The sequence below is a fragment of the Tasmannia lanceolata genome, unplaced genomic scaffold (genome assembly GCF_043159265.1).
Source record: "Tasmannia lanceolata isolate RefF3 unplaced genomic scaffold, GAP_Taslan_0.1 ptg000026l, whole genome shotgun sequence".
NCBI classification, from domain to species: Eukaryota; Viridiplantae; Streptophyta; class Magnoliopsida; order Canellales; family Winteraceae; genus Tasmannia; species Tasmannia lanceolata.
Window position 1 is genome coordinate 1,536,658 of NW_027518703.1, and position 23,406 is coordinate 1,560,063.

The following is a 23,406-nucleotide window of genomic DNA, read 5'->3' on the forward strand; positions in this document are numbered from 1 at the left end:
AATCCCATGTTTGGTTGACCAGACTACGGTGGGAAAAAAAAAAGGTTTTGTTTGGTTGCTTGAACTGTTAGGAAGAAAAAAAAAAAAAAAAAAAAAAAAATAATCTTCGGCAAGCTTATTTTTGGCTCCTGGGAGTATTTTATTCTTTCCTGGGGTTTCGCTCGGGGTTATTTTGGTTCCTGGGATTATTTTGAGCCCACCAACCAAATGTGGGTTTCCTACGGAAATTCCACAAAAGTCCCAAGAATAATAAAAATTCCCCCGATCGTCTACATGGATCATGTCCGGACCCAAATCCAATTTGTTCCAAAAATTTAATCGGACATTACTTTTTGGGCGAGCTCCCAACCCTTTGACTGTCAAAAACCGCTAGTGTCTGCGCATATCCTCCTTTAAAGGGGTGCGAATTATCCTGCAGTTGGTGCGAATTTGTCATTATCCTATTTTTTGTAAAAAATGCCCGAATTAGCCGGAATAGGAATAGGAATAGTAATAGGATGACGCCATAAAAAAACGCACACTTACCGTATCCGTTGATACCTTTTTACTAAGGACAGTACAAACTAGGGGTGAAAGTTTGGCCCTGACCCGCCCTGACTCGCCCTGAGCCCGAACAGGGTCAGGGCTGGATTTTCTAACCCTGAGGGCGGACCAAGGTTCATTTGTTTAGACCCTAACTCAGGTCCGGCCGGTTTTGCGTTAATGCCTCGGGTACCCTGACCCGGTCCGACCCTGAGTTTTCTATTATAGAGTTGAACCTCTGTGCATGTTTCTTTTGCTAATGTTTTTTATTATTTTGGATTGATGTTTCTTTATATTATTATTATTAGTTGTCTCTGTTGCCTTTTATGTTGTTGAATTCATATTATCTTATTTTGTTCATTTTCTCTGTTTATTGATCATTTTGTTCCATATGATAAGTGGTTGCTTTATTTTTGGCACTCTTAATAGGTATTTGCACTAGGGTCAATTAGGGCGGGGCTGGCCCTGCCCAATCAGGGCCAATCAGGGCGGACCAGGGCCAGCACAATACCCTGTAGGGCGGGTAATGGGTTGAGGTTTTCCGGCCTTGACTCAGGTCAGGGCCGAGATAATGGGATGCAGGGTTGGGTTAGGGTTTTGAAAAACCCGACGCAACCCGACCCTGTTGCAGCCCTAGTACAAACTCTCTCACGCGCCTTTTCTCCCTCCGCAAATTCCGGCGGAATCTTTCTCACTCTAAGAAGCTTCTATAAATAGAAGAGGAAAGCAGAGCAGAGCAGATGTCAGAAATCCTTACAGAAATTCATGGTTTGTACAGGCCATTGAAAAGGTAACCTTTCGCTCCTTATTATCTTGCTCAAGATCTACGCTTTGTGCAAGGGCTTTGGAGTTTGGATCTGCACTTATTGTGCTTTTCTGAAGCTCTTTCACTGAGTATCTCTATTCACCATTTCCACTGCTTTAAATCTGTTCTTTGCTGTTATTCTTGATTCCAGTAACTGTTCTAGGGTTTTGCACTCAATTTTTCTTTCTTCCAAGCCCTCATACTCTCGATTTGCTTTTTAACTGCTTGCAGTCCGTAGATCTGCGTCTGTGATCATCGGTTTACAAGTTTTCAGTAATTTTAGATTTGTAATACTATAATCAACTGTTGTACTGCCCTAAATCTCAAGATCTCTGCTTTTCCTCTCATAATTTCAGCAGGTTTTGCTGGATCTAAGAAGCTCTGGCCATGGCGAGATTACCTGGACTCTGTTTTCCTCTTGTAGTTTTGTTTCTCTTTGCCGATCCTTCAATTTTTGCAAGATCTATCGATCCTCCAGCTCCTTCTCCCCAAAACGAGCCAAATTTTCCACCTGTACAATCTCCTTCACCTGAAGCTCCATCTCCTTCATTTTCTATTAACAAACCTCCATCTCCTTCATTTTCTATTAACAAACCTCCATCTCCTTCACTTTCTATTCACAAAGCTTCTCAATCCCCGCAATTTCCACCGGAAAAATCTCCTCCGGCGCCTCTTCCTCATGAAAATTCCTCTTCTTCCTCTCCGTCTCCGACTCCGAACAGCAGTAACATAGATCATGAATCAGATGGTGGTAGTGGCAATGTTGAGGATTCGAAGGCTTCTTCGAGAAAATTGAACAGAGGGCAGAAGGCTGGGATTGTGGTTGGAGTTATTGTTGGTGTTGGGGTTGTTGTCTTGGCGGTGGTGATCTACAAGAAGCGGCGAGATAATGTCCGGAGATCAGAGTATGGTAATGGTTATGGTGATAGGAGGGGTGATTGGAGGGAGGAGTTATGAGGTGGAGACGTATATTCATTTCATTCTATTCTTTTCTGGTAATGACTTTCTTTTTCCATTCTTTAATCATCGCTTGGGATACTTAGATATGAGAGGCATTTAGCTCCTGTTAGTGTTTTCTTCATATTCAGCTTCTATACATGATGGTATTTTAGCGCTCTCTCTCTCTCTCTCTCCTCCTATGTAATGTTAAAGTATAAAAGATTAAATAACGCCTTCTCCAATTCGAGTGTTTAGTTGTTTTCACATGTATCGGAGCTCAGGCCGTGGTAACCCGGGTTTGCTTCCTAGGGCGGCAGGGGCGGAGCCAGGAATTTACAGTTGTGGGGGGGGGGGGGGGGATTAATTTACACTTGTCTGCTTTGGTCATTGGGGGGCCATGGCCATTAAACTAGCTTGGCATGCATGTATAGCCATGCAGGAGTTTTCCAAGTCATGGGGCCATGGCCCCCCTCAAGCTATATGTGCCTCCGCCCCTAGAGGGTAATCCACATGAAATGGCCAAACCCCAAAAGAGCAGGCCACATGTGCCATGTGTCGCCCAACCCTAGAACGGGGCCACACGCGAGGGAGAGTGTTAAAGTATAAAAGATTAAATTACGCCTTCTCCAACGGCTTAAGCTTTTGGAGTAACTTGTTGTTTTCACATTTAAGTTGTCACTGGTAACATCTGGTCGCCGCAAATTACGGGGTATTCTTTGTAAAATTTATTTGGCCTTAGGGATGTTTTAGTCATTTTATTAAATGTCATACTTCTTTGATTAAATGTTAACTGTCAATGGTAAAAAGATAAATTTTTGGTTGTCACAAGGTGGGGAATGTATATGAGATCAAGACCATTGATCTTGTACAGCAGCAACCAAGAACAGGCATTTCATGCATAAAATAAATAACTACAAGAATCAGCGGTTAAACTTTTCTTAAACCCTAAGCAAGCTTTTGTTGTAGAACCCCAAACCCGGGAGGGTGTGGCTCTTTGGCGTCAAGTCATGGGTATGCTCCCCAGTGACGAGCGTTCGAATCCCCCCTTGTTCAACCGATGCGCGTGGTCTACCGGGTGCCTGCGTGCATCCCTAGGGACTGGTTCCGCCCCACGAAGTGGGGTGGGGATACCCTATGGCATCAAAAAAAAAAAAAAAACCCTAAACAAGGCTTGATGAATGGAAGGCTTAGGATCATCTGCTCAAAGTGTTGGATCTTTCTTTCTTTGAGCTTCCGTTTGGATTGCTGGAATTAGGAATCAGAATTGGCATGCTATTTTAATTCCCTCTATAAACTGAATGGAAAAGTTAAAATAAAAATTAATTCAAAAAATTTGATTCCAACCCAAGTTGGAATCAGAATACCACCTCTTGGGGTCGGAAACAGATTCCGGCATTCCAGCCCCAAGAGGTGATATTAAGGAAACGTGTAACAAATGAGGAGCTTCGCTGAAAACAACGCGACGAAAAGAAAATATGATTTAATGGGATTGTTGCCCACTTTTTTGTGGAAAGAGGGTACTTTCCCTATAACCAAATTGAGCATTAGTCTTTGTTTGGTTGTTTTCCCAAGAAGCAAAGTGAGTAGGTGAAAGTTGGAAAATGGGTGAAAGTATTATAAAGCAATGGTCCTATTATCAAAATTAGTTTCTAAAGTGAATATCATTATCAAAATGAGAATTATTTGGTGGGTGTCATCATCAAAACTAGTAGCATAAAGTGAGTGTTATTATCAAAAGAGGGGATTTCACTGTATTTTTCATGTGAAATTATATTCTTTTTTTACTTTGTTGAGACATAGAATGCCGAGGATGAAAATAAATGCAAGTTGGGCACATGAGAGATTGATAAGGAAAATTATCTTTTACGAAAAAATCCATGTGAGGCAACCAAATGCTGATAAATTTGGCAACTTTGCCTTGAGCATTCATAAAAATGGATTTTTTTCTTGCAACCCAACATAGCCTAAGAATCAATTTACTTATTTTCTTAGTAGGTGAAGTGAAGTAGACCCCACATGGGGAGGCATGAAGTGGGGTGAAATGTTGGAAATTGTAAATCAAAATCAATATTTATGATTTTGTGAAAAGTCTTTGTAGTCTTCTAGAATAGTTATTATTGGTGAAGCTTGCGCTAAGATAAAAATTTTCCGTTCCACTAACAAAATCAAGATCCTAGTTACTAGATAAATCAATGGAGATGAATTGAAATATAGAAACAAAGAGAACTTTACCAACATCAATTGATTGACCAATAACACCAATCTCTTCTTGATCTACTCCTCCGTAGGTGCTCGGCGTTTCTCAAACTGGTGCTGCTCTGAAAGTCGAAGTAGTGGCTCCTTTCATCGCGTGGCTAAAGGAGGAAGAAGAGATGAGGATCCAATACGAGCACAAAACTGAAATCCAATGTAGCTTTCATGTTCTTACAAGTACTAGAAGCAAAGAGAAGTAAAAGAGAGAGATTAACTGGAAGAAAACTAAATTGGGAGGAGGAAGAGACTTCAACGAATTTTCCATGGATTGCAAGTGTGACATTTGTCCATCCCTTTACCTCCTTATATAGAGCTCCAAGCTCAACTTGTTTTCCTCCTAGGAAGCCTCTAGAATTTGGAATTCTGGTTTTAATAAAACTCTTTTATTAATTTCTAAAACCAGATCGGCACATACCCAAAAAATATTTTTGCATAAGTGAGGTTTCCAAATTCCAAGAGGACTTACACAGTTATAATCTCTCTTCGTAACTCTCTTGCCTTCTCTAATTTCTATCAATATGAAATTAGACAATTCCAACTAATAGGAATTGAGCTTGTAACAGCCAATAGTATTTCACATAACTCTCATCTAATAGAATTTGAGTATTAATTAAGTACATACGCAATTAACTTAAGTCCCAACCAATATGACTTAAACATGAATCAACCAATAAGATTCAACTTAACTCCTAACCAATGGGATTCAAGTATTAATTGTGAACATGTTAATTAAAATTAGTGCCCGCAATAAGTATAGTGTATCTCCTCTCAATATATATATATATATATATATATATATATATATATATATATATATATATATATATATATATATATATATATATATATATCACACACTATGTGTGGTGCACCTCATCCCTGTATCATATACATTGTGCCCAACTCATACCACTCGTACGATCAAATCCGAAACTTGGATTGCCCAACAATCGATAAGGGTCTAGCAAGTTGTCAGTGCGATCATCGCAGGGATCCAATGGTCATTCCCGTGCGGCGGACCATGGGCTGCCACTGCGATCTCACACAATGTAATTAAACTACGACCGCATTAAGTAAGTGGCTCCCACAAGAACATTACACTGAAGAAGACCATTAGATCTAAATACCCAAAACACATCCAATGTGCACATCCTTCCTCCAATCCTACTGATACATGTCTAGTGAATAATATCAGATCTTACCAAATCTAGTTATGTTAGATTAGGATACCTACTTAGATTAGAATAATCTTTATTTGGCTATTTCAATTTTTATCATAACCTTTATAGGGTTCTTAACACTTACATTTATCGAGTTGGGTCCTACGGGGGTGGACATCAATTACTTACTAGGCACGCTCACTGGTATACCTTTTGATTTATCAAACTTGGGCTCGCAAAGGCATTTGCAAATTCCTTTTAAAACAAATAATGTTTTTCAAAAACCTTTGACAAACAATTTATCAAATCCGCCTAGCCAGGCATTCTTTAATGGGCCTAGTTGAGATCAAAACTGTAAATGAATTTTCTCGACAAGAGAGGTGGAGGATTCCTTGTTGGGCATCACTATTGATCCCATGGGTTTACCGGATGACCTAGTACTACCCTCTGATAATCCTATTTGGACTACGTTTAGTTAGACCAAAGCCATAAGGCTTGCCCACAGATCAAAATGACACCTTAAGTCCGATAGAATAACCTTATCCAAATCCTTGTCCACATGTTATTCTGTGAAGTGATCTGTTCAGTGCGTGATTCAACCAACACACCATTCCACCTGCTTAGGGTCAACTACCTCAGTGACCGAACATGACTTTTCATGGTGGAGCTGTGTTTTCTGGGGAACTTGTAGTCCTTTTTGTTTCCGTGAGGTAGGTGATACCACCATTCTCACTTGCCCTCTTATCCTTTCTCACACGCCAATCTCATCCCCTCTGTAGACCACTAATTTGCGTAGCTCTCACCCAAATTCACGCCCTTCTTCTCCTTCCATTTCTTTCTCTTGTCTCACCCCTTAAAATCCAACTTGGCTGCTTCCCTTTCATGTTACAAGGACATGCCTCTATTGCATATGGAGTCCGCACCTGGGATTGCTGCCGAACATGGCCTTAGTTGCACTTGCAAAGTTATAGAGGGCCCACTATAAGCTAAATATTTTCTATTTTTATTGAGCTCACTTTTTGAATCAGAAATTGAAATTGAGACATTCTCCGATTAGATTTTAAGCTCTGACATATGAATACTTCGGAAGTTGCTTTTGCTATCAATCCTAAAAGGGAATTTTTGGGGTCATATAAGGGTGCATCTCTGGGCATATCTTTGAGATGGAGACTGTTTGTTTTGTAGAACTTCATGAGGCAACCCATACGGTCTTGGCCTCATGATGAAGGACTACAAAAATAAATGGTTTAGGTTTTGTTGGCAGAACCCTAAACAAGGCTAGATAGACCGAGGGCCTAGGATCATCCGATCAAGGTGTTCTCAATGGGATTTCACTAGCCCCAGATCAACGGCTCTGATCAGATAAATGAAGCAGAAGTAAGGCCCACATCGTGTCTTTTAGAAGGAGTGTAAAAGTGACTTTCATACCCCTTTCATACCCCAAACGGATATCACGATTGAGCAAAGGTTGTCGTAAGAAAAGCAACACTTGAATGATGATGTGCAAGCTCACATTTTTTAGGTGGGAGCTTCTTACTGGAAAATGAGTCTTTTTCAACAGGTTTTTCCTTTCCATAGTTTACCAAACAAGAGAAAATTGGCAGATAATAGAAAAGTTTTCTCTTTCCCCACTTTTCCTGACAACCAAACAGGCAACTTTCTATCTAAGGTTCCATCTGTTGGAAAGTTGCCTTAATTCCTAACCACCGTAGTTGATTGGGTGGGAAGGCAAAACCGAAATTGGAAAAGGGTTATTTTAGGCTTTCTAAAAGCCTAAGATATAAAAAGAGAGTTGGCATTCTCTCTTGAAAAGTGTGAGAACGTGCAAGAGAGGAGAGGAGAGAGAAAGAAAGAGAGAGAAAGAGGGAGAGAAGGAGAAGAAAGTGGATTTTTTCTTGGATTCCTTTATAGCTTTCTCTTGGGGTTCTTTTTCTTGGGTTTTCTCTTGTAGGTTTCTCTCGGGTTACTCTTGGGTACGGTCTTGGGTTTGAGAAGCAAGGAAAGGGTTGTGGGTTTGTGGGTTTGTGATTAATCCATTGTAATCCTTGTATTTTGTTTTTCTCATAGTGGAATATTATGTTTCTCACCCGTGGAGTAGGCTTGGCCGAACCACGTAAAATCTTGGTGTTCATCCTGTGGCTTGTTTGTTACTTTTACTTTTCCGTTTAATTTGTGCACGATCGGATCAGATCGTCCGACAGATTTTCTCAACAAGTGGTATCAGAGCTCAGGTGGAGCGATCGTCAAGGCTGGGTAGAGTGATCGTGGGTGTTGTGGTTGGATCACGGTTAAAGCGATCTTTAGGAGTAGAAAGATTCTCGTTCGAGGTGGAGCGCTACACCGAGAAGTGCGAAGTAATCTCAGATGGCGGTAAAATCAAGTTCTAGTCAGTTCAATATCGACAGATTTAACGGAAATGGCAGTTTCACCCTATGGCAGATGAGGGTGAAAGACATCCTAGTTCAACAGGGCTTGGCTAAGGCGTTGAAGGGAAAGGATGGGAAGCCGGAGAAGACGACGGATGCCGAGTGGGAAGACATAGAGTAAAAGGCGGTCAGCACGATTCGACTATGTCTAGCTGATAGCGTTATGTTTAACGTTATGGAAGAAGAAGATGCACCTAAGTTATGGGATAAGTTGGAAAAGCTTTACATGTCAAAAAGCTTGGTCAACCTGTTGTATCTAAAGCGGCAATTATATTGGCTGAAGATGCAGGAAGGCGTGGATCTTCTGGAACATATCACAGTGTTCAACAGGATTGTGGATCAGCTCCACAAGGTAGATGAAAAGTAGAAGGAATAAGATAAGGCCATTTTGCTTCTTACTTCGCTTCCTGATTTGTATGACAATCTGGTGACGACTTTATTGTATGATAAAGATACAATAAAGTTAGAGGAAGTCACTTGGTAGGTTGGACTCCAGGGGTTACAGGTTTTTAACTGCAGGTAGAGCCATGACAATCACACGCGGCTGTATGGTTCTGATGAAAGGAGAGAAGTGTGGCGAAATATATCGTCTGGTTGGGGACACGATGACTAGTGTTTCGAAGATCTCGATGAGTTTTTGGAAATAGGGTAACGATGTGCGCACACGTAGGGTCTCTTTCGCAGTTGGTCCAGAGACATGTTTTCATATTGCAGACGATGGTGAGAGGGGTGACATTACCTGCGTTGGGGAGGATGGATTGAGATCCCTCTCCAAGGTTGGCTAGGTGAGTCAATGGGTTGGCAGCTACACATGTGCATTGGCCGTATTGATCGAATCGGGAAGAATTAGAACCAAGATGATTCGAGGGTGTGTAACTGGTACTTCGGAAGGCCAATGGTGGTTTGCGATAACAGCGGACCGGTGGCGACATCAACGAAAAATTTTCATGTGGCTGGGAAATAAGCCGAGGTGGAGATTGTTGGAAAGTTGCCTTATTTCCCACCCACCGTAGTTGCTTGGGTGAGAAGGCAAAACCCAAATCGGAAAAGGGTTATTTTAGGCTTTCTAAAAGCCTAAGATATAAAAAGAGAGTTGGCATTCTCTCTTGAAAAGTGTGAGAGTGTGCGCGAGCGCGCGCGCGCGAGAGAGAGAGAGAGAGAGAGAGGGTTTTTTCTTTGATTCCTTTGGAGCTTTCTCTTGGGTTCTTTTTCTTGGGTTTTCTCTTGTGGGTTTCTTTCAGGTTACTTTTGGGTACGGTCTTGGGTTTAAGAAGCAAGGAAAGGGTTGCAGGTCTGTGATTAATCCATTGTAATCCTTGTATTTTGTTTTCCTCATAGTGGAAGATTGTGTTTCTCGCCTGTGGAGTAGGCTTGGCCGAACCACGTAAAATCTTGGTGTTCATCTTGTGGCTTGTTTGTTACTTTTACTTTTTCGTTTAATTTGTGCACAATCGGATCGGATCGTCCGGCGGATTTTCTCAACACTATCTTTTCCCACTTAGTATATCTTTTCATTGGCAATACATAATATTGCAAATATTTTATTCCTTCATAAAATGTCTGATTTGCTATTTCCATGGAGGAAATTACAAACATATGTGGGAATTTATTTCCCAATCATGAAGAACAGATGATACATATATTTCTTACACTTAGCAGCTCCCACAGAACTACAGAAGAATCTTCCACGGTCTTCTCTTGCTTACAATGTATTTGGTTGTGCGGTGCAGGGCTACATATGTAGAGGTCATGCACCCTGCAAGGGATTTTCTCAAGTTCTACACTATACAGCAATCAGGTGTTGCTGGATTTTACTCTTCGGCTGGCGGATCCACCCAACGGCCGTGATCTTTAATCAACTGAATCAAGGCATTGGTCGCATTCTCCATTGCAATAGCCCGCTTCACGACGGTCTGTAAAATACAACCAGACGCCATTATGGTTTCCCATTTGAGCTGAAAGTTTTATAATGACTATGGGAAAACTACTGATATTGGAAAGTGTCATATCTATGAATTGAAGAAAAAATGGTGCATAAGCTACACCGGACTGCATAACTGAATACAGAGAGTACCCAACCAATTGTGTGTGACAGTATCAAAACTGGCCTGGTGTTTGAGACCTCAGCATACAAAAAACCACTGGGGACCTCAACAATACTCAAAAGATCAGTCTCTAGACTGTATTTCAAGACCAGAAATGGGTGAAACCCATCTTAGTGAACTGATTCGTACACTTCAGAAACTCACCAAGTTGAGTGTTGATCAATACTTGCGTCAAGGAGGCTAAGAAGCTATTGTTATGCCTTATCATGCCTCTTACTGGCATATCACTACATTGCACTTAATTAAAAAATTCAAAGGAATGGGTTCCATTTTGGGTCTTTACGCAATTGCAAGCCTTAGGCATGCAGCAGGCTATAGAACACATAACCCAACTAGTGGGCCCTAGTAAGCCCAATATAACCTAATTAGCAAAATGGTTGGGCCTTAGATTTGGTGTGCAGTGTGCTCATGGCAGATAAGGAACCTCACTAACTCGGTCATGAAAGCCACTTATTTGACCTAATATAGCCATTTTAGAAAACATCAACTGGGGTACTTCAAACCCCGATCAAGTACTCCACAAACCGAAACTAAGTACTCAATAGCTATAAAAACTTGCATATGTCATAAGCCTTTCAAACTCAACTTGCTTTAGTGCTTGACTGAAATTCAAGTCCTGGGTTTCCAATTTCTACACCGGGAAACTGGTGAATATTAGATATGGATAACTCTTGAGGAGTGGTGTTAGTGGCTCAATAACTGGAGTTTTTTTAGAGATTAGGACTGTAAATGAAAGCAGAATTTCTTAGAGTGACCAAATGGCATCCCGTGTTCTTAAAGATGCTAATGTAGTGGAGGACTCCCTCGCAGAAGGGACCGCTAGAGATGTCTTGTACGTTGGGCAAGCTCTGCCCTTCTTGTATTTCTTATTCTTTTCTAATAAAGCTCTGTTAACATCTCAGAAAAAAAATCGCACATTCTGCTTTTCTTTTTATTCTGAGAGATAATCTTGTGTTTTTTTTCCTTTTCTTCAGTGTAATTTGATCCATGTACAGATCAAAGGAAGAAACCAAGATGTAACATATTTTGCGATGGTTTTCCTGGCTGTGGGAGATGCCTAAATTCTTGAAAAAACAGTTTCATCAATAGCATCATCATGTTGTTCAAAAAAAATCAATAGCATCATCATGTTAAAGCAGGACAGAAATTAATAATCTTGATGTTTAACAGCAGAAACAACATACCTTCCCGACATAGAGGTCGATCTTTCCAGGAGCACCTCCTACATAACCAAAATCAGCATCTGCCATCTCTCCTGGCCCATTAACGATGCAACCCATGATTGCTATCTGTCATCGTCAACAAAAAGTTATGTTTACTCAACATATTGCTCAGGTCAACAGGCAGCAGAATTAATCAACTAGGAGTCGTCTCTTAATCATAGCTTTTATGGGATTATAAGAAATTGGAAAAGTGTTGACAGTTCCTAACCACCTTTAAAAAGTAGTCAAATATATAACACAGGTCTCTTCCCTTCTTGACTTCTTAAACGAGCCCTATACCATCTATACAGAGCTACTTCTTTCTTCTAGCAATCATTCTTTTCTTCTTTCATTAATGATTAACCAAAGAAAGAAAAACCTAAAATGAGTGCCTATTTTCTTCTATTTAACTTCGAACCCTATATTTTCCTCCTTCCATTACACAATGCACATAGGCAATGTTTTAAGTTCTAACTATCCCACTTAAACATTAAATCCATCAACATACACCTACAAACATTACTCTTTCTTCTACCTATTTTTTACAAATTTTTAATTACATTTTCAAATTTAATTGTTTTCATCAATTTTCCATTGACTAGGCAAGTCAAACTCATAGTTGCCGGATTCGCCATCCGCCCTCCGACCCGTGATCCGGGGTCGCACGATCCCAAACGTGGTTCGCTAGCGACCCGGATTGTCGACCTGCTGGAGACAAAGAGAAAGATGCATATAGACTAAGGGGGAGATGGAGAGAGAGCTACAGATTTTATATATTTTGGGTTGGATTGGAACTAGAGCTTTCTTTTTTAAACAAAATATATAGGGCATACATGACGTTTTTTTATTTTGTTTATTAAATGGATGTAGTATGGACTATGGAAGGATATTCATATATTCCAACATGAACTTTCTTTTTGAAAAATATGTATGACATAAATGAGGTTTTTATATTTTGTGTATTAAATGTATGTAGTGTGTACTATGAAATGATATTCTTATAAATAAATATATATATATATATATATATATATATATATATATATATGAGAAAACGGTTTCTACACACGTGTAGATAAGTTATCTACACACTAGCTTAAAATACAGTGGGGGCCCACATTGTTTGGGTGATCCAAAGCATTCATTTGATGGGCCCTCACATAGATAGGGTGTGCCCAAAAAATCAGCTTCATAGGATCATCCTAATCCTTCGAACCGTGCAGGCAAAAAATGGACAGATTTGTGAAGGTTTATAAACGCCCATTTTACCTCCACAGATCGTAGGGTTGGGATGATCCTATGGAGCTGATTTTTTGTGGACACCTTATCTATGTGAGGGCCAATCAAATGAATGCTTTGGATCACCCAAACAATGTGGGCCCTCACTGTATTTTAAGCAAGTGTGTAGATAACTTATCTACACTTGTGTGTAGAAACCCATCTCTCTCTCTCTATATATATATATATATATATTTATATATATATAGAGAGAGAGAAAGAGAGAGAGAAGTGTTTCTACGCAGGTGCATAGAGACGTTATCTGCGCAATAATGGAGTTTTTGGGTTTCCATTCGCCCAGATCAGTGGGTCCCATTTAATGTGAGGTTTACAAACCACAAAAGAGGATTTGAAAAATTACAGCCGTGTCCCTCCCCATCTCTTTCCAGCGTAAAAAAACCCCAAAAATTTTGAGAAGTAAAAACCCCAAAAATTCAAGATCGTCTCCCTCCTCCTCTCTTTCCAGCGTTAAAAAAAAACCCAAAAAAAACTGGGTTTGGGTTTTGGTACTCTCTCTCTCTCTCTCGGGTTTCCCTCTTCGGATTTTTTTTTTTGGGTTTTGCTGCTTCACCTCTCTCTCTCCCTCTCAGCTTCTCCTTCTCCTTCTCTACGGATTCAACAGGTATGTATTACTTTCTGTTTATTTTCTTCTTTTTTTTGTTCAAGATTAGAAATATACAAATCAGATGTTGCGATTAACAGAGGAAATGGGTTTTTCACAGGAAATGGCTGCTAAGAGCTTTTCTCTATGGCTGTTGATGTTTATTTAGGGAAAAAGATATCCTCACTCCCTTGCTTCAATAATGGCACTCCTCTCTTTATTTTATACTAGTGTAATTAGATGTTGAAGGCTTTTACAATCCCAAAAAGCTCTCAGCAGCCAATCAAAGAAGTGTTCGGTGTAGTGACAAAAACAAAGAAATGGAGACACACAGTGATTTTTTTTAGTTGTGATTTAAGGGCCTGTATGGATGCATGTAAACGTTTTTTTGGAAAAATTTTCCATGAAAAATGGAATTTCCAGTGTTTGGTATACTCATTTCACGTGCTTTCCAAAATTGAAAACTTTTCCATTTTTCAAGGAAAGTTGCAAACCTACCGGACCATGGAATATTATTTCTCATGGAATTTTTTCCCCTGATATACATACCTATACAGTAATTTTTCCAAAATGATTTTCTGGTGCTGGAGGGCATTTGGCAAATATGATTTTAAGCTCAAGTGGTTATCTGTTTTGCTAGTTGATGATATGAGGAAGATGGGTTGGAGTGTCTATGCACATGTTTCTTTACTTGTAGGTTGTCTCTAAGGGGATAGGGATGGAATCATGTGTAAATGATACACTGAATTATGGAATTGGTAGCTATGGTTTTTTTTTTTTTTAATACTTGCTTCCATTCTTTGCGTATTAACTTCTTTTTTTTCTTTTTCTGACATATTTCTTCCTTTATGGCTGCTCTGGTGGTGGTTTATGGGTGGCTTGGTGGTGGTTTATGGGTGGCTTGGTGGTGGTTGGCTGGTTTGTTATCTAGTGTTGTGACCTAGTAAAATGGATGATGCTTCGTTGCTCGCTTCTGTGTTTGATGTTGATGAAGTATGTGGCACATCCTCAGGGTTTGTTGAGGACGTTGTGTTGCAAGTATGCGGCCTATCGATAAATGATATTGATGAACACGCCTTCATTCTAGGTGATCAAGGGGAAGAATTAAATAATGGAAACCAAGTAGAAGATCAAGGGGAAGATTTAAATGAAGGTAACCAAGTAGAAGATGGTGACGAAAGGAATGACGGGGAGAGTGTAGAGAAAAGGCCATTTGTTGGGCAGGAGTTTGATAGCTTTGAAGATGCCTACATATGTTATAATACCTATGGCTTGAGTAAAGGTTTTGGAGTGCGAAAATCTACTACAAACAAGTCGACCAAGACAAATGAAGTGATATTCAGAAAGTATGTGTGTGACAAGGAGGGGAAGAAAAACCCTAATGACAAGAGACAGGCAGGTAAGGAAGTGACTCCGCGTCGCACTGTTAGGTTTGATTGTCAGGCGAAGATGGCGATTAACGTGAAAGGCAAAAATTGGATAGTGTCAGTCTTTGAAGACGAACATTCGTATGAACTCACTTCTCCACTTAGAAGACGCATGCATCGTTCACACAACCGACTATATAAGGAGACTGTTAAAAATTTGATGGATAGTTACCATGGAATTGGGTTGCAGGTTGCTCGAATTGCAAAAGTCATTAATGTCCAATCCGATGGCGCAGATGGTGTTCTCTCACCACAGCAAGTGCAGTCCCATTTGAGATTGAAGAAGAAAAATAATATGGGGTTAGATGCTGGGATAGTGGCCGACCGTCTCCAACGGAAACGAGCTGAAGAGCATGACTTCTTTTTTCTATTGAGTTGGACTCAGAGTGTACATTGAGATCTATGTTCTGGGCTGATTCGAGGGCCAGAGAGTCTTATATGACCTTCAGCGATGTGATTGTCTTCGATGTGACTTATAGGACCAATATGTATTTGATGCCCTTTGCACCATTTATAGGGGTCAACCATCACAGGCAATCTACATTGTTTGGATGTGCGCTCCTCGCTGATGAGACTGAGGAGACCTTCACTTGGTTGTTTAGGCAGTGGCTGCAATGTATACATGGAAAAGCTCCAGGAACTATTATTACGGATATGGATTTGGCGATGCGAAATGCAATTAAGAATGTCTTCCCCAATACACGTCATCGGTTTTGTTCTTGGCACATAACAAAGCACTTAGTTGAGCATGTTCCTGCAATGAGAGAGGCAGATGGTGACTTTCCAAAGGATTACTACCATTGGTATAACACGGGTGATATAGATGGATGTGAAATGGAATGGGGAAGATTATGTTTGAAGTATAAAATTAATGAGAATGATTGGCTAAGTAAGATGTGGGAGCTAAGGATTCACTGGGTCCCGGCCTATTGGAAAGGTACTTTCACTGCAGGCATGATTTCTAGTCAGCGCAGTGAAAGCATGAATGCTTTCTTCGATGATTTTGTTAACCAGAAGACTTCTCTGCGTGATTTTGTTGATCAATATGAGAAAGCGCTTGCTGACCGTCGTAGGAAAGAAACAGAAGAGGATTTCAAGTCAAAAAATTCAAAGCCGACAATGACTACAGGTAGCCCATTGGAAGATGATCCTGGAAAATACTATACAAGGACAATTTTTGGCCTTTTTTTGGCTGAGCTTAATGGTAGTAGATTATATTGGGGTAAGAAACATAGTAAAATTGGCAACGAGACTACCTTCAATATAAGAAGGAAACGTGGGGATTATGAAATGTCAAAAGGGCATATGATTGTGTACAACGATTCCGATGGTGTTAGTGCAACTTGTGATTGCTCCATGTTTAAGACTTTAGGTATATTATGCAGGCATATTCTGGCCGTATTTGACCAGAAGCAATTAAATTCCATTCCCGAGCGTTAAATTCTAAGAAGATGGACAATTGATGCTAGATATCAGTTGTTGGGTGGAGAACCTACAAGTCAAGTAGGTAACGAAGGTAACGAAGGTGCAACCCCGTTTAGAAAGTGGTCCGTAATGGCAAAACGACGAATAGTGGATGAGGAACTCGATAATGACGACTTTATTTTAAAGAAGTTAGATGAATTTTACTCTGAATTGGTGGTTGAGATTGAGCAGAGAAAGAAAGAGAGGCAAGTTCACATACCCGTATTGGCTAGCCAAGTGCAGTCTAACTCTCTTCCCACTCAAGTACCTGGGATATGTATTCGAGACCCCGAAGTTGTTAAAACCAAGGGCCGGCCAAGGGAAGCATCACGCTTGAAGTCTTCATTAGAGCTCTCCCAATCCAATATGGGGAAACAGAAGTGCGGAGGTTGTGGGGAGTTGGGACATAATCTAAGAACCTGTAAAAAGAAAGCCAAGGTTTGATCTTCAGTTCTCCTCTATATGCACTTACACTCTTTTTTCCATGTACTTTTGTCTCCAATTATAAGTAAATTTTTATTGGTTCTAATAGATGAGTGCACTGGAGGAGGAAGAGGAAGCGGCGGACGACGAAGATATCGCTTCGTGAAATGTATGGATGATATTGTAATAACATGCTTCGGATTTGGTACGTTGACTTTGTAATAACATGCTTCGTATTTGTACAGTGTGCCTGTTTGATTTCAGGCAGATGCTGTGAGCTTCATAAAGGTGGCAATAGTGGATTTGAATGTTCTCTGTTTTGAGCTTCATAAAGGTGGCAATAGTGGATTTGAATGTTCTCTGTTTTGAGCTTCATAAAGGTGGCAATGCTGTGAGCTTCATAATGATTTTCCTTCTCTGTTTTGATTTCAAACATTGGTGTTATTTGGATGTTTTGTTCCATTGGATGTAATGTTCCCACATGAATAAATGTGCCTTTTGGATTAAATGTTAGCACATGATTCACATGTATATTTTGGATTAAATTTTCCAGGTGTAACATTGCAATTCACAGGTGTTAGCACATAAATAAATGTGCATTTTGGATTAAATGTTAGCACATGATTCAACATTGCAATTCACAGGTGTAATGTAATTTTTTATTTCAAGTAATCTGGGCCAAGAGATGGATGGATTGAACTAGAACTTTATTGAATATAATTATTATGAAATTTCTATCATCTGGTATTCTCTACAAATTAGAAGCAGAAACTTACAATTATTCGTCTCAAAATACTAGGTACGGCCCACTTTTTTTATGATCCAAACCGTTCATCTGTTTGGGCACAACGTAAACAGGTTGTGCCCCAAAAATCATTTCATAGGATGATCCTAACCCTCCGATCTGAACTGATCTAAATATGGAGATATCCAAAAATAATTTATGGAATTTTCTACAAATCGGAGGGTTAGGGTCATCCTATGGAAATGATTTTTTGGGCACAACCTATTTCGTTGTGCCCAGATAGATGAACGGTTTGGATCATCAAAAAAGTGGGCCGTACCTAGTATTTTTAGACTTCACGTGTTTTCACTAGACCTGGCAAAAGCGACCCGTGCCCGCGGGTGACCCAACCCGCAAAAACACGGGTCGGGTCGGGTCGGGTCAACCCGCGGGCACCCGCACCATAGGATTATCACCACTACTGTTTTTTACGAGGGAACTCCTCACTTTATAAAAAGTACGGTATGGCCCATAGCCTAAATAGGTTATGCCCCAAAATTATTTCCATTGGTTGATTCTAACCCTCCGATCTATAGAGGGTTAGGATCAACCCTCTAACATTCAGATTGGAGGGTTAGGATCATCCTATGGAAATGTTTTTTGGAGCACAACCTATTTAGGCTATGGCCCATCTAATGGACGGTTTGGATCATCCTATGGTGTGGGCCATACCATACTTTTAATAAAGTGAGAGTGCGCTTATACGAAAACAGTAATGTTGTTAACATGTTTTTTATTTTATAAGAATTTGCTACCAAACTTCTCCTATGGCAACTTCTCGGCATGTGGCAATCGCGGTGCAAAGATGTGCACATGGCAAATGTTGCTAGCAAACCAAAAAAGTAATCATTACACAAAAAAGTAAAATACCTTAAGTTATAAAGTTTTAAATGAAAAATTACCTAGAAAGGGTTATAAAGTTGTAAAATTACGAAAAAAATACCAATAAAATATAAAAAGATATGACAATTATAGAAAAAACAGATATGGTCAAATGGAAACCCAAAAACTCCATTAGTGCGCAGATAACGTCTCTATGCACCTGCGTAGAAACACTTCTCTCATATATATATATATATATATATATATATATATATATATAGAGGAAAGTGAAGCTACACCGCTGGCTTAAAATACAATGGGCCCACTTTGTTTTGGTGATCCAAAGAATTCATTTGATTGGCCCTCACATAGATAGGGTGTCCACCAAAAATCAGCTCCATAGGATCATCCCAACCCTACGATTTGTGGAGGCAAAAATGAACGTGTAAAAACCTTCACAAATTTGTCCATTTTTGCCTCCACAGTTTGAAGGGTTGGGATGATCCTATGGAGCTGATTTTTGGTGGACACCCTATCTATGTGAGGGCCAATCAAATGAATTCTTTGGATCACCAAAACAATGTGGGCCCATTGTATTTTAAGCCGGCGGTGTAGCTTCACTTTCCTCATAGTGTGTCCACCAAAAATCAGCTCCATAGGATCATCCCAACCCTTCAAACTGTGGAGGCAAAAATGGACAAATTTGTGAAGGTTTTTACACGTTCATTTTTGCCTCCACAAATCGAAGGGTTGGGATGATCCTATGGAGCTGATTTTTGGTGGACACCCTATCTATGTGAGGGCCAATCAAATGAATGGTTTGGATCACCAAAACAATGTGGGCCCATTGTATTTTAAGCCGGCGGTGTAGCTAAGCCCACATTGTTTTGGTGATCCAAACCATTCATTTGATTGGCCCTCACATAGATAGGGTGTCCACCAAAAATCAGCTCCATAGGATCATCCCAACCCTTCAAACTGTAGAGGCAAAAATGGACAAATTTGTGAAGGTTTTTACACATTCATTTTTGCCTCCACAAATCGTAGGGTTGGGATGATCCTATGGAGCTGATTTTTGGTGGACACCCTATCTATGTGAGGGCCAATCAAATGAATTCTTTAGATCACCAAAACAATGTGGGCCCATTGTATTTTAAGCCGGCGGTGTAGCTTCACTTTCCTTTATATATATATATATATATATATATATATATATATATATATATATGAGGAAACTGTTGGTGAGCTTAAGCTCACCAAACTTATGGTGAGCTAGCTTGCCCAATCACATGGGTCCCACATTTTGGGGAGTGATCCAAACCATTCATTTGCAAGGCCTTATCATAGATAGGGAGTGTACCAAAAATCAGCTCCGTAGGATCATCCTAACCCCTCCATTTGTGGAGGACAAAAATGGGGCAGATTTGTGTCTGTCCATTTTTGTCCTCCACAAATGGAGGGGTTAGGATGATCCTATGGAGCTGATTTTTGGTACACCCCCCATCTATGTAAGGGACTTTCAAATGAATGGTTTGGATCATCCTAACAAAGTGGGCCCCCATGTGATTGGGCAAGCTAGCTCACCATAAGTTTGGTGAGCTTAAGCTCACCAACAGTTTCCTCTATATATATATATATATATATATATCTGAGTGTGTACCTTATCGTACCATGTACCGGGCTACCATCGTACCCCGTATTCGTACCAGAACGAACCACGTTCCAGGTAACATTGACTGAAACTTGGAAGTAGACTCGGCAAACATTGACCCGGACCTGCGGGTCGATCCGGCCCGCCCATAAATTCCGGCTCCGGGTCAACATTTTGTGACCCGTTTCTATGTTGACCTGCGGGTCAACCCGGCCCGTCAAAACTGGGCGGGTCCGGGTGGACCCGCGGGCGCCCGTAAAAACTAAATCAAAATGTCGGTACGTACCATTCTTCAACAAATTAGGTGTGCAAATATCATTTCCCTAGCCTGACAGGGGAATAGTCCAGTCATTTCCTCCCATACGGTACGTACCCCCCTTCTCATCGCCCACAACCCAACCTTCGCATCTTATATCGGGAAAAAGGCTCACCACCTCATAAACAGTGACATCTCTTCCATGTTTAACAACAAAAAAACCCCACCACCCTCTCTCATTATGAAAGAAGAAAAGCCCAAAACAGAAAAACAAAACCAAACCCATTTTGAGTAATCGAAAATGAAGAATCTCTACGCTAAAACAAAACACAGAATCCACCCATCTTCATCCTCCTCCTCTTCTCCTTCAGACCTTCTCTCCGTTGAGTCCGTTCTAAACCTTCTCCCAACCATTATTCTACCCATAGCTTCAGTTCTTGGTTCAAAAGACAAAGAGGTTTTAGCCTACTTTATTCTCCGTTCCACGGAAACCCCATCTTCTTATATCCAAAAAAAAGTGTAAAAATCTCCAAACCAAACTCTCTCTAAACTGTGGCTGTTTCGACCGTACACGGAAAAAAAATATGATACAGAACTCCATGAAAGCCCCTGTTCGAAAAAAAAATATGACAAGGTGTAATCCACGCGTTGACCCGGCCTATGCGGGCCGGGTGCAGGTCCAAGCTTAGTGACCCGTAAAATTTTCCGGGCCTTTTGACCTGGACCCGTACAGGACGGGTCAAACTTGCCCGCCCGTTTGCCAGGTGTACTTGGAAGTCAGAAGATTGATTTCAGTGTCAATTTTGATTTCCTAAATATAGGGAAGTTAGCTGTTTATCAATGTCTTCTGATCACAGACTTTAAGAGGGTTCAAAGATTACCGAAACACCAGGCAAGTGGGATGTCTTTTCTCTTATCTCAGCACTAATCTCTTGAAGATCAAATAAAGTCCTGCCACAGGATGGACAAGAGCCGTACTCCTGCAACAAGATTCAATTTTGTGGGTGACTTTCCACTATCAGAGAAACTATTCAAAAATGCATCAATGTAAACAATCACTAATTGGACAATAACTTCACATTTACAAATAACATAATTTACCGTTTTCGTGTTTCGCATTCTGCAACCTTGGAGTAAATTGAAGGATGTGTTCCTAAGAAAATCAAAATCCTGACCAGGAGCTTCCAAGCATAACCCATCCCCAAAACCATCAACAAGAAGAGCACCAGCATTGCTCCCAGCACCAATGACAAGATCATCTCTGCAAATTGTAGGAATAACGAATATTTGCTCAAGTAATACTCAATCCAGCACTCAATAAACTACTTAAGGGATCTACCGGTTAATAAACAACTTAAGGGATCTGAAATTACCTGTGAATCTCATTTGGAAACTGTATATGGTGAATTACTGGGAAGTCCAGAGCATTCTCTGCTAAATACTCAAATAGCCTGCAAAAGAACGGAATTTCAGACTTACTGACGTAAAACAGATCTGTACTGAGCATTATAGTTGCGTAAACACTTGCAGGATGGTCACTTAGGTAAAAAAGACAGGGCAAGGGCAGGGAGCAGAAAACTAGAAACCCAGGAAACATGGTTTTGGCAATATATGGAGAAGACCAGACCTAAGGAAGAGGCACGGATACACAATGTTTTAAGTTTCACTTTCTGGTGTCAAATTTCAAGATTGTCAACATCATTACCTCCTCGCAGCGTGTAATCTGCTGATTTTTTCTTCACTATATGGTAGATTGTGTAGGAGCATTGTAATATCCACGTCTTTGAGCATGTCCAGCTCCTCATAGGGCTCATCACCACGAACAGATACAGCCAAACGTGTGCCTGTTAGGCAATGAGCAACCATGTAACACAGTATATGCAGTAACTACATAAATGTAGTTCAGTTATTATTATTATCCAACTTCCAGAAACATCTAGAAGGAAAAAACTTGCCTTTTGGCAAAAGCTTGTGGGCACTGGTTGACAATTCCTTAAGATTCACAAGGACCATGGCATTGGGCAACGGCTTTGTAAGTTGCTCAGACAAAGGAGTCAAAACCCCCATACTTATATCTATCAGCCTCTTGAGTGCCAGCCTCTGATCATTGAATAAGGACGACTTTCAGTTACCTCATTATATCCTCAGAACCGTCCTAATTACTGATATTTCAATAAAACATTGTTAAGGATAATAAGGAAACTATTTATGTGAGAGTTGAAACGCAACTATTATTCAGTGAATAATAGTTACATTTAGTGCAATATTAAAATTAATTTATTGTGGTTTTCCTATACAAATTCAACAAAGCAAAAGAAATGTATAAGATCCTCACAGAATCAATGTCTTCTACTGGAGGAAGCTCTCTCACAAGGATGGAGTCTACTGTTGCCAGATCCTGCAGTTCACGTTAGAAATTTTTAGAAAAATTATTATGCACAGCCCGATTACAAAAGAACTCTAGGGCATGCCCTATCAGAATTACAGCCATTTCTTGCATATTAAGAGAGCAGTATAGTCATCCATACCTTGAATGGCATGCCAACCACAAGTTTTGCAGCAATGGATTTGTACAGGAGCTCCGGCGTCTGATAAAAGGAAGCACAGCATCAAAACAATAATGGTCTAGCAAGTTGAGAAAAAGGAATTCTCCAAACTAATTACAGAACCCAGTGACAATATGCCACCGGGAAATGGGACTCTTAAAGATCTGTTCTAAACTTTCAATAAATAAGAGTAACAAAGGAATTAGATCACTTTGAACTGCAGGCCTGTTGATCCAGGTAGGAAACATATTGTCTCCCACATATTGGCTATTCTGTATATTTTATGTAAATTAAGACACAGCTTATACATATATAGCTTTTAATGTACTCCTACATTGGGCCACAGACAAATTGAACAATATCCAGAAAAAGGTCTCTGTTATTCTATAGATATCAACAGTAAATAGCAAGAGGAAACAACTATGCTAGATATTACCTTCAACTGATCCAGAGACACAGACATGAGAACAGAGCCATCACGATGGAGGACCCCACGGTAATCCACCTCTTCGCCCTATGTTCAAATAAATAATTATTTTTTAGTTCCACACCAAAGTAATTGGACAGCACAAAAGGGTGTCCACTACACACTATCGTAAGAAATTAGCAGAAATACTAACCTCCTTCTGTACTGGTAATCAGTTCTACGCTGAAAATCAAAATAATGTCTATGTTTTTCTTCAAATGGTACCTGTTAAAGAACAACCAGGTGGGAGTCAACAAAAGTTTCACAACTAAATGT

At 40.2% G+C, this 23,406-nt stretch overlaps 3 protein-coding genes across 9 annotated transcripts in view; 2 read left to right on the top strand and 1 right to left on the bottom strand.

Annotated features, from left to right (window-relative positions):
• Window positions 1-907: 907 nt before the first annotated feature.
• On the top strand, window positions 908-2,444 carry LOC143858704 (uncharacterized). 2 transcript variants are annotated; one of them, XM_077369421.1, is made up of 2 exons: window positions 908-1,312; window positions 1,687-2,444. In XM_077369421.1, the coding sequence occupies exon 2, from the start codon at window positions 1,715-1,717 to the stop codon at window positions 2,282-2,284; it is 570 nt and encodes a 189-aa protein (XP_077225536.1). In that variant the 5' UTR covers window positions 908-1,312; window positions 1,687-1,714; the 3' UTR covers window positions 2,285-2,444. The 2 variants fall into 2 exon arrangements, with proteins under 2 accessions (XP_077225536.1, XP_077225535.1); XM_077369420.1 differs by having other exon boundaries at window positions 924-1,312; window positions 1,684-2,444.
• Window positions 2,445-4,344: 1,900 nt separating this feature from the next.
• Window positions 4,345-23,406, bottom strand: part of LOC143858703 (4-hydroxy-3-methylbut-2-en-1-yl diphosphate synthase (ferredoxin), chloroplastic-like) — a 33,463-nt gene continuing 14,401 nt past the window's right edge. For 4 of the 6 annotated variants that reach the window (XR_013239006.1, XR_013239005.1, XR_013239004.1 and 1 more), the window contains one exon: window positions 23,284-23,355. Coding sequence is in view for 2 of the 6 variants with exons in the window: in XM_077369418.1 (XP_077225533.1) it covers window positions 4,504-4,620; window positions 11,395-11,499; window positions 21,000-21,098; window positions 21,220-21,379; window positions 21,492-21,569; window positions 21,824-21,962; window positions 22,074-22,218; window positions 22,454-22,516; window positions 22,647-22,706; window positions 23,101-23,127 (993 nt within the window). In the remaining 4 variants the exon portion in view is untranslated. Of the gene's footprint in view, window positions 4,621-11,394; window positions 11,500-20,999; window positions 21,099-21,219; window positions 21,380-21,491; window positions 21,570-21,823; window positions 21,963-22,073; window positions 22,281-22,453; window positions 22,517-22,646; window positions 22,707-23,100; window positions 23,179-23,283; window positions 23,356-23,406 lie in introns of those variants that run through there. The other 2 variants (XM_077369418.1, XM_077369419.1) reach the window with 2 other exon arrangements.
• Window positions 16,096-17,167, top strand: LOC143858621 (uncharacterized). Its single transcript, XM_077369314.1, has 3 exons — window positions 16,096-16,620; window positions 16,715-16,774; window positions 16,851-17,167. Exons 1-2 carry the CDS (start codon window positions 16,273-16,275, stop codon window positions 16,769-16,771), a joined length of 405 nt encoding a protein of 134 aa, XP_077225429.1. The 5' UTR covers window positions 16,096-16,272; the 3' UTR covers window positions 16,772-16,774; window positions 16,851-17,167.